At 40.7% G+C, this 14,752-nt stretch overlaps 1 protein-coding gene across 1 annotated transcript; it reads left to right on the forward strand.

The window, feature by feature from the left end:
• Positions 1 to 13,024: 13,024 nt before the first annotated feature.
• LOC117045366 (olfactory receptor 5V1-like) lies at positions 13,025 to 13,981 on the forward strand. The gene has a single exon (XM_033146368.1). It carries the CDS (start codon positions 13,025 to 13,027, stop codon positions 13,979 to 13,981), a length of 957 nt encoding a protein of 318 aa, XP_033002259.1.
• The last annotated feature ends 771 nt before the right edge of the window (positions 13,982 to 14,752 follow it).

Genomic DNA, 14,752 nt, shown 5'->3' on the forward strand with positions numbered 1-14,752 from the left:
CGTCGCAAGCGCGAGCAAACGGGTCGGCCAACGCCGTTTCCCATGCGCAGAGGCTCGTCGGAGCGCGGAACACTCCCGGGCGCGCGTCTTCGCCAGTGTGGTGTAGTGGTTAAGAGCGGTAGACTCGTTATCTGGGGAACCAGGTTCGCGTCTCCACTCCTCCACATGCAGCTGCTGGGTGACCTTGGGCTAGTCACACTTCTCTGAAGTCTCTCAGCCCCACTCACCTCACAGAGTGTTTGTTGTGGGGGAGGAAGGGAAAGGAGAATGTTAGCCGCTTTGAGACTCCTTCGGGTAGTGAAAAGCGGGATATCAAATCCAAACTCTTCTTCTTCTTCTTCTCCTTCTCAAAGGGGATCCTGAACAGTAGGCCCCGTGGGCCACACTTGACATTCAGTACTCTGTTAAAAAAAAAAAAAAGGTGAATGCTAAGATGCTCCATACGAGGAAAAACGAGGATCAGGGACTAAAGTGTGCTTTAAAAATAAAATGCCAGAAGTCACTAAAACAAAACAAAATAAAAATTTCTTTCCAGTAGCACCTTAGAGACCAACTAAGTTTGTTCTTGGTATGAGCTTTCGTGTGCATGCGCACCAAGCCCACCTCACAGGGTTGTGGTCAAAGCGATAGTTGATGGGGGAAAGCCATGCAGCTGCTTTGCAGAATTGTCCCACTGAGGCCAAAAAGGAGAGAGAGAGAGAGAGAGATTGAGATTTAAGGCTACCTAAAGCTACAACTGTGAAGGGGTGAGCTCCCATTGTTCAGTCTCAGCTCCTGCCCACCTAGCAGTTCAAAAGCACGTCAAAGTGCAAGTAGATAAACAGGTACCGCACCGGCGGGAAGGTAAATGGCGTTTCCGTGTGCTGTTCTTGTTCGCCAGAAGCGGCTTAGTCATGCTGGCCACATGACCCAGAACGGAAGCTGTGTACGCTGGCTCCCTCAGCCAATAAAGCAAGATGAGCACCGCAACCCAAGAGTCATCCGCAACTGGACCTAATGGTCAGGGGTCCTTTTACTTTTTTTTTAAGGCTACAACTATACCATTGGCCTAAGTGGCACTTCTGAGTAAACATGTTTAAATATTGGAAAGCAATACAGGTACTTTAATATATATATATTTCTATATTGCTTTCTGTTTTAAATTCATAAGGAATATTTATGAACCAGTAAGTTAGCCATACTTAGGCTTTAAAGTTAATGCAGACTTACTTGGGAGTGAGTCCATTGAATTCTGAGGGTGTTGCTTTGAGTAGGCATATGTTGGATTGTACTGTTTGTCTGGACAAGATGCAAGATTTTAGACCGCTAATCTCAATGACCACTCGGTTTCATTTATTTTAATATATCACCATATTCTGTGGTCTAATTTCACAAGGCCTTAACTTTCTTGGGACATAGCAATCTATTATTGCCATCTGTCTTTTGCATGTAAATAGAGTTAACTAGAGTATCATAATGTCAAAAAAATGTCCCTTATGTGTCTCCACATTGATTTTCAATTATCCTTTTTTCCTTTTGGGAATCAAAACATGATAAACCACTTCAGCTGGCAGGAACTTGAGGGGAAATGGGCAGACTTGCAGAGTGGCCCAGAATGGATTTCAGTAACATCAGGAGACCTATTAAGAAGAAGAAACTAAAATCTGAAAAGTACACTGATGAATGGATGAATTCATTTTTCATTTATATTCATGTGAACTTTACATAGGAACTGTTCCAGTTAGGGAGAACTCTCCAACAAAACTTTAAATGAGATTCTTCCATGCAAAGAAATAGCCTGCAATAGAGAAAACAAGTTGATCAAAGATGAGTCGAGGGAGTCCCATCATTCCCTCCTATCCCAGTCTCTTGCTAAATAAACTAATCATCTTCCCATCTGAGATTTTGCAGTTTCAAAGTTCACTAGCTTCCTCCAACTAATCACCCCAGGAGAGAAGCTGCCAATAATGGATAATTAAGTTGCATGGGGCTCTATTAAAACTTTAGAAGACAATATTTTTGAGATCTGTAGTTGCAAATTAGCTGCAATGGGCATTGTTAAGGAGACACTGTTTGCATAAAGACATAAACAGTAGGGGGAAGTACATTAAGATTATTCCCCAGTGATTGAGAATTGCAGCAAATTCATTTTACTCAATTCCAAAATTAGAAATAGAGCCCTGAGCATTCATTAAGGAATGCAGTTGCGCTGCAGACAGGAACATCAAGACAGAACTCCAGAGACCTTCCTTTCCATTCTGGCATACAAAATGATTGGCGTTTTGTTTTTTTAAGAAAAGTGGGGCGGCAGGCGGGTAGGGAAGAAAATCAAACAGTAACAGCTTTACACTGAAGTGAACAATGTGACTACTGCTTAGATACATTGATGGTCAAACCTTATGACCTTTCCAACATCTAATTTTATGGCCTCATTTATTGAAACTTTCCATTGCGATATATAAGGACTGTAAGCTGCTATACTGTACTTGGGAGTGCCTGACATTTTCAAGTGTGCTTGCTTCAAAAGAGAGAATGAGACAGAGCTCTAATTCTGACAGGGACCTTGTAATTTGTGCTAATAAAGTCAAAGCAGTTGCATTGTTTTCATTTGTGTGTATAATTGTCCAGAGCTTTATGCTACTGGGTCAAATTATTTCAAGTTAGAAGGTTAACCTTTAGAAATTCAAGAAATTAAAATCCCATCAGACATTTTGGTAATTTTCACATGATGAAAGAACCGGGTGAAATCTAACTGCAGCTGCTAGAAGTATTCACATAGCTCAAACATTTCCATAGATTTGATGTCATTGCTGAGGAAACCCTGCACTTCAGAAGACCAAGAACTGGATGTGCCTGAATGGTTACCTGTTGGAATATCTCCATTCCCAGTGTTCCAAACTGCAACTGAATGACTAGGCCCCTGAGTTAAATAAGCAAGGAAAGAGATGCATAAATAAAGCAGGTTTTGTCTTCACTAGACCTTTCTATCTCCTTATTCTGGATTAAGACCCTACATGAAACCTGGCTAGATTCTGTCGAGTTTTAATTTAATTAAAAAAAAAAACCATCTGAGGATTAGGACTGTTTATGAGTTTGTTGGCTCAAGTAGATCAGCCCTTAGTTTTAGCATGAATATGAAGCAGTAAAACTGATCTTCAGTCAAATTCAACTTCATCTTATATCTTTACTTGAAGAAACAAAGAAGTCATAAATATAAAAGTAATCATAAAAGAAGTTGGAGTTCTTATTGCCAAATACACTGTAATGAATCCAAATAAGAACTCTGGCCAAAAGTTTTAACCAAGGAACATACGTTTACTCGTAAGTAATTCCAAACGTAATATCAATTCTGTAAAGAATTACAGTCTTAAACATAAAATAGTTTCATATGGAAATTTTCTTTGAAGTCTTCTAGATACAGTTGTCAAGGCTTCTCAAATACGTGTCAGATGCAAGCCAGGGAGACCAGGACAGGGCCCCGTTTCGGCACGGATGCCTTCTTCAGCTTGTTTTTTATGATAGAAGTATATGAAAAATATATATGGTGTCTGTTTCTTTGATTCCTAAAAGGATATAGTGTCTTAGAAGAAGTTTTGCTGTGTTTTTCTCTGTTTTTCTGGCGTTTCAGTGGTTTTATATCTGAGTCACTTAGGCTGCAATCCTATACACTTGCAGAGAAGTAAGCTCTGTTGAACTCAATGGGGATGGGAGACATGTGGAATTACACTATGAGCGACACTGCCTCAGAGGTGCATTTTATGAATTGGATAAGATAACCAACTCCCTGCCTTTAGAAAGAATATACAGTGTGTGTTTGCAAAAGACAGTCAAAGCTTGCATCTCTTTGGAACGATAATATCTGGCCTTAGACACTTGCTGTGAATAATTCTCCATTTCCCCCCTGAAATTATTTTGAATAAATACCGACAAATTCAATTGTTTCTGCAAGCTCTGCTGCTACTTCTCTTATGTGGTGGTAACACATGCAGCTTAAATCTGGGGACAGTAGATACAGACACTGAAGCCATAATGACCGAGCAGATGTGGCAAAGACATCCTTTTAGCAGTTTGTTAGTTCAGAACTGATGAGCAATTAAGCTGCAGCCCCAAGCTCCCAAGTGTTGGAATACTCTTAAAGGTCAACTGCAAAGTTCTTCCTGGAACTTACAGTTGAAAAACAATACTGGGTAGCATTAGAAAAAGCATTTGACTGTGTCGATCACAGCAAACTATGGCAAGTTCTTAAAGAAATCTCTATGTGGGACAAGAAGCTACAGTTAGAACTGGATATGGAATAACTGATTGGTTCAAAATTGGGAAAGGAGTACGACAAGGCTGTATATTGTCTCCCTGCTTATTTAACTTATATGCAGAATTCATCATGCGAAAGGCTGGACTGGATGAATCCCAAGCCGGAATTAAGATTGCCGGAAGAAATATCAACAACCTCAGATATGCTGATGACACATCCTTGATAGCAGAAAGTGAGGAGGAATTAAAGAACCTTTTAATGAGGGTGAAAGAGGAGAGCACAAAATATGGTCTGAAGCTCAACATCAAAACAACTAAGATCATGGCCACTGGTCCCATCACCTCCTGGCAAATAGAAGGGGAAGAAATGGAGGCAGTGAGAGATTTTACTTTTTTGGGCTCCATGATCACTGCAGATGGTGACAGCTGTCATGAAATTAAAAGACGCCTGCTTCTTGGGAGAAAAACAATGACAAACCTAGACAGTGTCTTAAAAAGCAGAGACATCACCTTGCCGACAAAGGTCCGTATAGTTAAAGCTATGGTTTTCTCAGTAGTGATGTATGGAAGTGAGAGCTGGACCATAAAGAAGGCTGATTGCTGAAGAATTGATGCTTTTGAATTATGGTGCTGGAGGAGACTCTTGAGAGTCCCGTGGACTGCAAGAAGATCAAACCTATCCATTCTGAAGTAAATCAGCCCTGAGTGCTCACTGGAAGGACAGATCCTGAAGCTGAGGCTCCAATACTTTGGCCAACTCATGAGAAGAGAAGACTCCCTGGAAAAGACTCTGATGTTGGGAAAGATTGAGGGCACAAGGAGAAGGGGACGACAGGAGTGCCTGGCGTGGTCTGGTCACGAAGAGTCGGATACGACTAAACGACCAAACAACAAAACATTAGAAGCCACCTGCCCAGAAGCTCCTCTAATGACTCTCTTTTTCACAGGGCTGTTCTGAGGCTTCCCTGTCACTCTGAGCTCCTTGGAGGAAAAGAGTGATACAAATGTAATACACAAACAGCAATTTCTTAAGAACCAATGTGGTACAAGGGTTACAATTGCTGGAGCAGCAGCTCCCAACTGAGCCATAAAACTTACTGAGTGGTCTTGGACCAGATTCTCTCTTTCTTCTGTACCTCTCAGGGTTGCTGTTGTAAGGAAAAAAATGGGAGGACCATTTATACTGCCCTGAATTCCTTGGTGGAAGACAGGGATAAACATGTGATTACAGTAAATAATAATAATAACCTATCAGCCATTCAGATGCATATTCATGCAAACACATAGTGGATGCTAGAATCATAACCACAATACTTATTCTTCTTCATACAGCCTAAGATGTTCATGCATGCAAGTTTATTTTTTCCCTTCAGTGATCACACAATGTTGTTGTCTTCATCAAAATACCATCCCACCAACCCACCCTCCCCATCTAATCCAGATTTACCATTTCTGTCTTGTCGTTTGTCACATATTGGATAGTCTGCGGAAATGGTAGACCTGAATTAAATGGGGAGATATTGTAGAGTGGCATTTTGATGGGAATGACCTCTGCATCTGTAAGCAGCACCAAGCAAGAATGCAGCTAATGAAAGCAACATCTAAACAAGCTAAATGTTTGGGAGTTGAGCTTTGAACCTGTTTCACGTTAATGAGAAAATGACAGCTTTTCTCAAGTGACATCTTTTAATTCAGATGTTTGAGTGTTGTTAATGTGCTATAGAAAATAGAAGAGTGTCATTTTCAATCAAATAGATCATTGGTCTTCAGCTGGTGTATCAGGACCCCCATCCCATCATTTGATCTAAGGGGGGTTGCAACAGTAGCACTTCCACTATGAAAATATATGGTAACAAATTAAGATTTAAGACCCCAAATGCATGTTTGGGCTTAAATAATCTGAAAAAGGCTGTTGTTGTTGTTGTTGTTGTTGTTGTTGTTGTTGTTGTTGTTACCTCACCCATCTGACTGGGTTGCCCCAACCACTTTGGGCAGCTACTGAGGGAAGTGTGAAAAACAAATTAACTTGCCACATATTAAAACCTCACAAATCTTCAAATGCAGTTCTGTTGTCATGCTGAAGTTCAAACAGCTATGGGAAAACCAAATCTTAGTCATATTTTCATTATTGCTCAAGCTCAGAATGCCAAACCCACCACAGTCACACACACACACACACTTGCATTTCCAGGGTGTCAGTATTAGCTGAGCAAGTGGAAAGTTGCTGACGGGAGACTAATATGTAAGCTTTGGTAGTATCCTTAGCTGAAGTTTGTTGCAGAAGCTATTTCTTAGAAAATTATACCCTAAACCTGTTCTTCAAATAAAATCCATTTTGTACCCTAAATAGCATCTTTATCATTATTCACTGTAAATGAAATTCTCATTCAAGTGCAACAATGGCAAAATGCCAGATGACTTTAAATGCAGCCAGGCTTTCATTACATATATATGTATATTCTCTGGATGGGTAAATTTTATGTTTTTGTAGTTTTTGCTGTTTTCCTCAAAAGCAATAAACAGTTAAATTACCTGTTATTTGCATATGTCCCCGAGATACTTCTCTGAATAACATATGTCCCCCAGGTCTTAGAGTGACGGTTAAATAGTGCTTCCTGAATTAATCTATAGGAGCCTGAGAGGAAGCAATGCTGATGTTCATTGGCAAATACAGCAATTTCAGGTAGGTACCTGTATGCTTTCTTAACAGAGTTTTGGGTTCTCACATTGATAAGTCACATTAGCCTGCCAATAGAACTCTAGTCTCATTCTTGCTAGGACCAGACTGTCAGGAATGAAATATATAAATTATGCTTGATCTGTCTGTAATAGTATTTCCATGCTATTCCTTGAATGAGCTCTCACTTTTGCTTGTCACTCGAGAAATGTAGCCAAATGAAACTTTACATGTCTGAAACACCCGTAAACCAGTTTGCAGTAGCGAAACACTCATATCATCTGACATCACTTCAAATACAGTACAATGTGTAAATTCTACACATTCAGCGGGGTTCATGAATGTGAGGTAGGTCAACCCATTTTGGGATGAAGGGTGGTACAGGTTTTTAAATAAATGGATGGGCTATAACGGAATGGCCATTGTGGAGGTGGAGTTTGCAATCTAAGCTACTGGAAGTCATGAGTTTTACCTCCAGGTTCAATTTTGAAGGGCCATTGTTCAGTGGTAAAGCATCTGTTGTGCATAAAGAAGGTCCCAGCCTCTCTTGGTAGGGTAGGGAGTGATCCCAGCCTGAATATCTCAGAGAACCGCTAGCAGCTGATGTGCACAGTACTGAGCTAGTAGACTGTTAAGGCAGCTTTCTAGGTTCCTATGAGGACTACCTCTTGGTGCTGCAATTCAAGCCTACTTTCCCAATCCGACAAGGACCATTCATAAGCAGAAACCGAGAAACATTCATGATTCCTCATCCAAATCAGGTTCCTTGCTTGCAAATGAATGCTGTTCACTTGGGTCCCTCTGCAGCATCTCTCCACCCAAGGTCTATAGAATCATGTAGAGTGGAAGGGGTCTTGTGAGCCACAAAGTCCAACCTCTATGCAGGAAATGCAGAAATGGAGCATCCCCAGCAGATGACTGCCCAGCATCTCCTCGAAGACCTCAAGTGAAAGAAAGCCCACCACCCCTCTATGTCATTGGTTCCTTTGTCAAACCACTCTATACAATTATAGAGTATACACATCCCCATTCAAGAACAAGACCAGGAACACAGCAGGGAAATATGGTTGGTTCTGGCAGTGGGTATTACCTGTTTGGGATAAAGGGATGTGCCCCTTTCCTTCCCCTCTTGCAACAGTAATCAGAGTAAAAAGAGTTAACAGTACTAACCATCTATCCCAAAATGAAATCTGTGTGAACAGCCATATACATGCAAGGATCTTTGAACTCAAGTGATTCACCCAGAAGTAGGGATGGTTAAGGACTGGAGCCATTGACCATCCTTGAACTTACTCTTCAATGCCAAGGGGCTCAAGGTTCAGATCACAATCTTGCAATCTAGCTAAATATTTCATTCATGGAAGCTTATTTTAGTGATCCTCCTAAGGCTACAGGTGAAACACTATTAATTACTACTACTACTACTACCACTACTACCACTACTACTATTACAGTTTATTACCTGCCCTTCACCCCAAGGTCCTGGGGTGGATTGCAACAATTAAATCACCACATTAATATTAAAATGCAATATTGCACAATAGAAAAGACGGTTTAAATGAATTCAATCCATGCAACACATCCCACAACAACACTGTTTCTTTCTCCTTGGTGGACATTTTTTTTTGCCTTCTCAAATTGGACATTTTCCTGTAGCTCCAAGTTTCCCCTCTCACTGCTTCAGACGTTTCCCTTCCTTTAGTCCACTTTAATTGCACAAGTCGAAAGTTCCACTGCTTGTTTCACTCCCACTAAATGCTGGCAGTCTGGAAGCACCCTAAATGCACCCCATAATTGTATTCGGTTAGGTATGTGGTGCTTTTGCTTCTTGCTTGCTTTTACAAATACATGAAAAGATGCATAGGTCCTTTCTTTCTGACTTCAAGAGTGGCTCACCGACTTAAGCATCCAATCCATTGATTCAGCTCAATAAAGAATCCTATTTGAAATTAATATTGTATACATTGTGCTTGGCTTTGTCTATGTGAGAAATAGCCTAGAGTTAACCATGAGGAACCATGAATCTTTGTCCTGGCTGGTCGTGCATGTCTTCCAGTGTTGTGAGACAAAAGAACGGGGAAGTATCAGGTGCATACCTCCTCTGCATGTACACATCAGGTTTCTTTTTATTATTATTATTCTTTTCTGCATGTCTTTGACTTCTGTAAGAAGAACCATAAATGCCTCACAAACCACCTCTGACTTCCAGTGACAATAGATCTGCCTTCAGGGGCTAGGCTCCAAAGGTTGTGCATGACACCAGGTTGGGGAAGGTTGGAATACGTTATGCCTGCGGGGACAAGTCGGGGGATTTGGAGAGCTATTGACAGTCAGTGTAGAATAGGGTTGGACCTGGTACTTCATCAGAACAGAAGGCAAGTACCAGTCTTCTGAAACCAGAAGGACTCCAACCCAGCTCTGTTCATGCAACAAACCAGATGTTAATGAACAACATGTAACATGTGAATTGGGATATGCATCCCACAGCCTGTTCAAGTGTGACTCTGAATGGAAATCCAGTTTATGCCCCCAAGTCCCAATCCAGCAAATGATACACATATAAGTCTGTGTGATTGTTTGAAACATTTACATACCAGCATGTGCTTACAATGGAAATTAAAGTACCCCCCTCCCCGCCAAACAACAACAATAAAAACATGTATAAGATGTACAGTATCTTTTTTATAAGCATTTTATTAGATTTTCCATACAAACAACATAAAAATATATAAAAAACAACAAAAAACACATCACAAATTACACAAAAACAATCAAATAAAACACAAAAACATATCAATCTACTTCTTATAAGCTCGTTTCTAATCTTATTTAGGGCACTTCCCCCGTTCCCTCTTCTGCGTACAGTTTTAATTTACTTTAGTAACTTCTTGACTATTTTAATAAACATTCATCATAATTCTTTATCTTAACCTTAACTCATCTTATCTCTATCAATTCTTAATCTTATCACATTAATCTTAACATCTTATATTTCTATCTTATACTAACTTCTAAATTTCCTTCAATCTTCACTTCTTATATACTATTTCAACCTATCATTGTATAGCTATCACCTATTATTTTCACTGATTTCACTTCAAATGTCCAATTTTTCGCGTTGTTTCAAATAAACTTTAAATTTCTTCCAATCTTCTTGCACCGTCTCCTCCCTCTGGTCTCGGAGCTTCGCGGTCAGTTCTGCGAGTTCCATATAATCAATTAACTTCATCTGCCGTATAAGATGTACAGTATCAATGTATATAATATGCAATATTGCTGGAAACTGCTGGAGGGGAGAGGGCTCTTGTGCTTGAGTCCTGCTTATGGATTTCCCATAGGCATCTGGCTACTATCAGAACAGAATACTGGTACAACAACAACAACAACAACAACAACAACAACAACAACCAACAATTTATTTATTCCCCAGCCACTCTGGGCGGCTCCCAACAGAATGTTAAAAACGAGATAAAACAACAAACATTAAAAACTTCGCTAAACAGGGCTTTGGCATGAATGAATGAATGTGGCTCTTCTTTTGTTCTTCATAAAAACTATTAGCTCAATAAACAAACAACACATTTCAAATATAAATTAAAACAATTAAAACATAGATCCTCCTGGATCAGGTTGAAGATGCTTAAACACTGCTTTTGTCGCCATGGCTTTTAGGTTTAAAACATATTTCAATGGATCCAAACAGTTGCTTGGGGAGACTGTCAGCCAACAGAATTTTGGACTTACTCCCCCCACCCTCCAAACAATTGGCTGCTATCTTTTATTGTCAGCTGCTTTTGAAACACCGCTTCATTTCAAACAGAGTTTGCCATAAAGGACAGAGCAGTGGTAGTAGTGGGGCTGCTTATTAAACAGGTCTGAAGTGTCCTTGAGCTCAGAGGACTAGCTTAATAGGTTCTGGATTTGGGACTGTTCATCTTACGGATCTGATTTGGTCCTTTGTGAGAAAATGCAGGGTTAACACCCACCCACACAAACTGTAGGAAGCTGCATTAATGTTTTATTTGGGATAAACAAAATAATTTCTCATGAAAATGTCCAAATGGATGTTATGTCTAAAGAATGGCAATAAATATAAGTTTCAGCCATGAAACCTTATCTTTGATTTAGTAGAAATTACGTTTTTATGAGAAAATATGCACCCTGTAGGACACAAGGAAAAACTCAGGAAATAAGATCAACTTCTATGCTGTGTTAAGGGTAAAGAAGGAAAGACAAAGATTTAGCACAACTGTGGTGCATGGAAATTATTTATGAGGTAGGAGATATTTTTAAAAATTAATCTTGCTTCAAGGATGTGGAAGCTAAATAAATTATCTTGCTATATGGGTGACAGGGGAAAAAAAAAGTTGGGAAAAGAAGACCATTATTTTGTTGTCTTGCATCTAAAGAGAAAATTGTCCAGCTTATTGCTTGAAAATGAGTGCCTCAGGAATTATTTAAAATGGTCTCCTTGAGGAGGCCATATTTTAAAATGGAGGTTTGTGAGGTGCTGCCAGAGCTGGCTCAGGACAATTTGCAGCCCGTCTCAGAGCAGCAAATGGCATTACCCCTACAGTCAAGTCTCATTGTTGGTTGCCCAAGGCCAGCAAAGTTATTTTGGCCCCTGAGTCTGGGTGCCATACACCCTCCTTTACCAAGGCCAGTTCTCTGAAGGTGGCCTCTACTCTGAGGGCTATCTGCTCTGTGACTGGTTTCAAGATAATAAGCCACCAGAAGGAAAACTGCAGCTTGGAGCTGACCATCAGCACTGCATTTATTTTAGTTATTTAAAAGCATTTTAAAAATCTGGGGTGGGAGTGAGCAGCAGAAAGAACCAAAGCTGAAGAGAACCTCTCATATAAACGACTGAAAGTTTCATGCGTTCAATTTTCAAATGAGCATTAGCAAGCAGAAATTTTATTTTTTAAAAAACAAAAACACATAATGAATACTATTGAGAACCACAATGTCATTACCGTAGAAAAGATCAAAATAATGGAACACAGCTGAAAAATTAAATATTTTGTGATACAAGGAGTAACTAGGTAGTAGAAATTGGCATGATATACAAGGAAAGGAGCTTAAATCTGATTAGTCCTATACATTCAAGCTTAGCAGGGTTATGTTTTGTTTGCAGCTGTGAGAATTGCTCACTCTTCCGTATACACAGGATCAATATATGAACTCATTGGAATTTATTATGGAGCATTGGCAAAATGTGATCACCGGCATTCCAAAACGAGCTGCAGAGATCATGAGTCTGCAGGTCAGAGGGTGTGCATGTGTGTGTTTAGAATAACTGCAAAACATAAGAATTTAGGAATGCTGTTTCATAGTGGGGTCAGACCTGGGCCAGAACAGTGGTAGCTCAGTATTGCCTATGCCAGGGGTAGGCAACATGGTGTCTTCCAGGCCTAAAACTTCCATAATCCCTGACCACTGGCAATTCTGGCCTAAGCTTCTGGTGAGCACCATGTTGGCTAACCTTGGTCCACACTGATGGGCAGCAGCTCTCCAGGATTTCAGACCAGAGTCTCTCCTGGCCCTACCTGGAGATGTTGGGGATTGAACCTGAGACCTTCTGCATGCAAAGCAGATGCTCTGCCACTCAGCTACAGCCCTTCTCCATAGAAACACCGTAGAACGTGGTGAAAGAAGTAAACAGGAATGTTTAAAAAAAATATTACATGAATATGAAGGCTACATGAGGGACTAAGAGAATTTTGACAATGGGAAATGTTAGCTGATAGCTGAATAGCAGAGTTTTACTGTAAATTATATTCATACTGGTCCTTATTCTTGATCATGACTCCATTAGCTCCTGGTGATCCTCACATTCACGTTGGCATCATTTGTTTCTTTTCCCTCCTCCATACAGGTAACCAGCTACTAGGGATTGGGTTATATGCTCTTCTGTATAAACTGCTCCTTCTCTTGGTGATTTGATAATTGTGGGGTTAATTCTGTAGCAAAATGCTACTTGGGACCCACATGATATGAAGGCACAGATGCCAACCTTTGCTAAATTGCTTACAGCGGATTGACTCCACATTCTGAGTGTTCACACACGTCGATCATTCTCCTGTCTCAAAAGGCTACTCCATTTCTTTTCTACAAATGGCCCCTGAGCAAATGGAAAACCAAACCTTTGTAGACGAATTTATTTTCCTGGGCTTTACAAACCACCCCAGCCTCTATGTTCTGTTCTTTTTAGTATTCCTAGTCATCTACACGGTAACTCTAGCGGGAAATGCTCTGATACTTGCCCTGATCAGAACAGATCTGACCCTTCATAGCCCTATGTATTACTTCCTGAGCAACTTGTCGTTCCTAGACATTTGCTATATCTCTGCCACAGTCCCTGTTATGCTGGCTAACTTCTTCCGAGCAAAGAAAACCATATCATATGCGGGATGCATTGTCCAGCTGTTCTCCCTCATTACCTGCGCAGGGACAGAATGTGTGCTGTTGGCTGTCATGGCGTACGACCGATACGTGGCTATCTGTAGCCCCTTGCATTATTCCAGCATCATGAGCAAGGGGGCTTGCACCAAGATGGCAGTGTTCTCCTGGGTGTGCGGCTTGACAAACTCACTGGTGCACACCCTCCTGACATCGTCCTTAACCATCTGCAAGTCCAACGAGCTCAGCCACTTCTTCTGCGATGTCCCCTTGCTTTTGAAGCTCTCTTGCTCAGACACTTCTGTGAATGAAGCTGTGCTCCACCTAGCCAGTGCGTTGATAGGGCTCAGCCCCTGCCTCTTTACTCTGGTTTCCTACATCCGCATCATCTGTGCTATCCTGAAGATCAACTCCACTGTGGGCAGAGTGAAGGCCTTCTCCACCTGCGCTTCGCACCTCATTGTGGTCGTGATATTCTACGGCACATCCAACTTCAACTACAACAGGCCAAGTTCAGGGTACTCCCTGGATGTAGATACTTTGGTTTCCTCGCTGTATTGCATTGTAACACCCATGTTGAATCCAATTATTTACAGTCTAAGGAATAAAGAGGTAAAGGCTGGTTTGATGAGAATGGGCAAGAAATATTTCTCTTCCTCAGCTAGGACCTGAGGAGAGCAAAAAGAGAACTCCAGTGCACAATCATATGTACAGTGCTTTTCAAAAAGAAATAATAATAATAATAATAATAATAATAATAATAATAATAATAATAATAATGTTTAAGGGTACTCTCATTTTGACTCAAGAAAATCACCATTCTACCTCATATTGCACAGCTGACAGCTGACAGTAACTTCCACATTGGCATGAGGTTGTGTGTGTGCACTAACATCTTCCTGATTCCACACATTCACATTCCACACTGCTTCACACATTAAGAGCTTGCTTTCGTCTGAGACTCAGGAAACACCCGGAAAGGAAATGAGCCTGCCATTGGGGGTAGCAACGGAACTGACGATTCACTGCACTATTCAACAGAACTGATGATTCACCATGCTAGAGAAGAAACTATTATTTTTTCTAAAAAAAATAGTTTCTTCTCCTGTTAGATTCACAAAATGTTTAGGGGTATGCGTACCCCTGCGTACACCCCCCCCCCCAGCACTGCATATGTATGTCTACTCAGAAGCAATTTCCACTGAGTTCAGTTACAGTCACTCCCAGGTAGGTGAGTCTGAGATGGTTTTAACCAACAGTAACCACTGTATCTGAATATTAGTTAGCCAAGCATTTGGGTGAGAGCTATTTATACGAAGGAAACACATTCAGATTCAGATTACTAGAACTTTTGCATAGGTATAATCTGAGTTGCGGAAGCTCTGCTGAACATATGCAAAATCTTGGACTATATTAACCCAACATTACTAGTTCCTAGCAAAA

The sequence above is a fragment of the Lacerta agilis genome, chromosome 4 (assembly GCF_009819535.1).
Source record: "Lacerta agilis isolate rLacAgi1 chromosome 4, rLacAgi1.pri, whole genome shotgun sequence".
In the NCBI taxonomy this organism is placed as follows: domain Eukaryota; kingdom Metazoa; phylum Chordata; class Lepidosauria; order Squamata; family Lacertidae; genus Lacerta; species Lacerta agilis.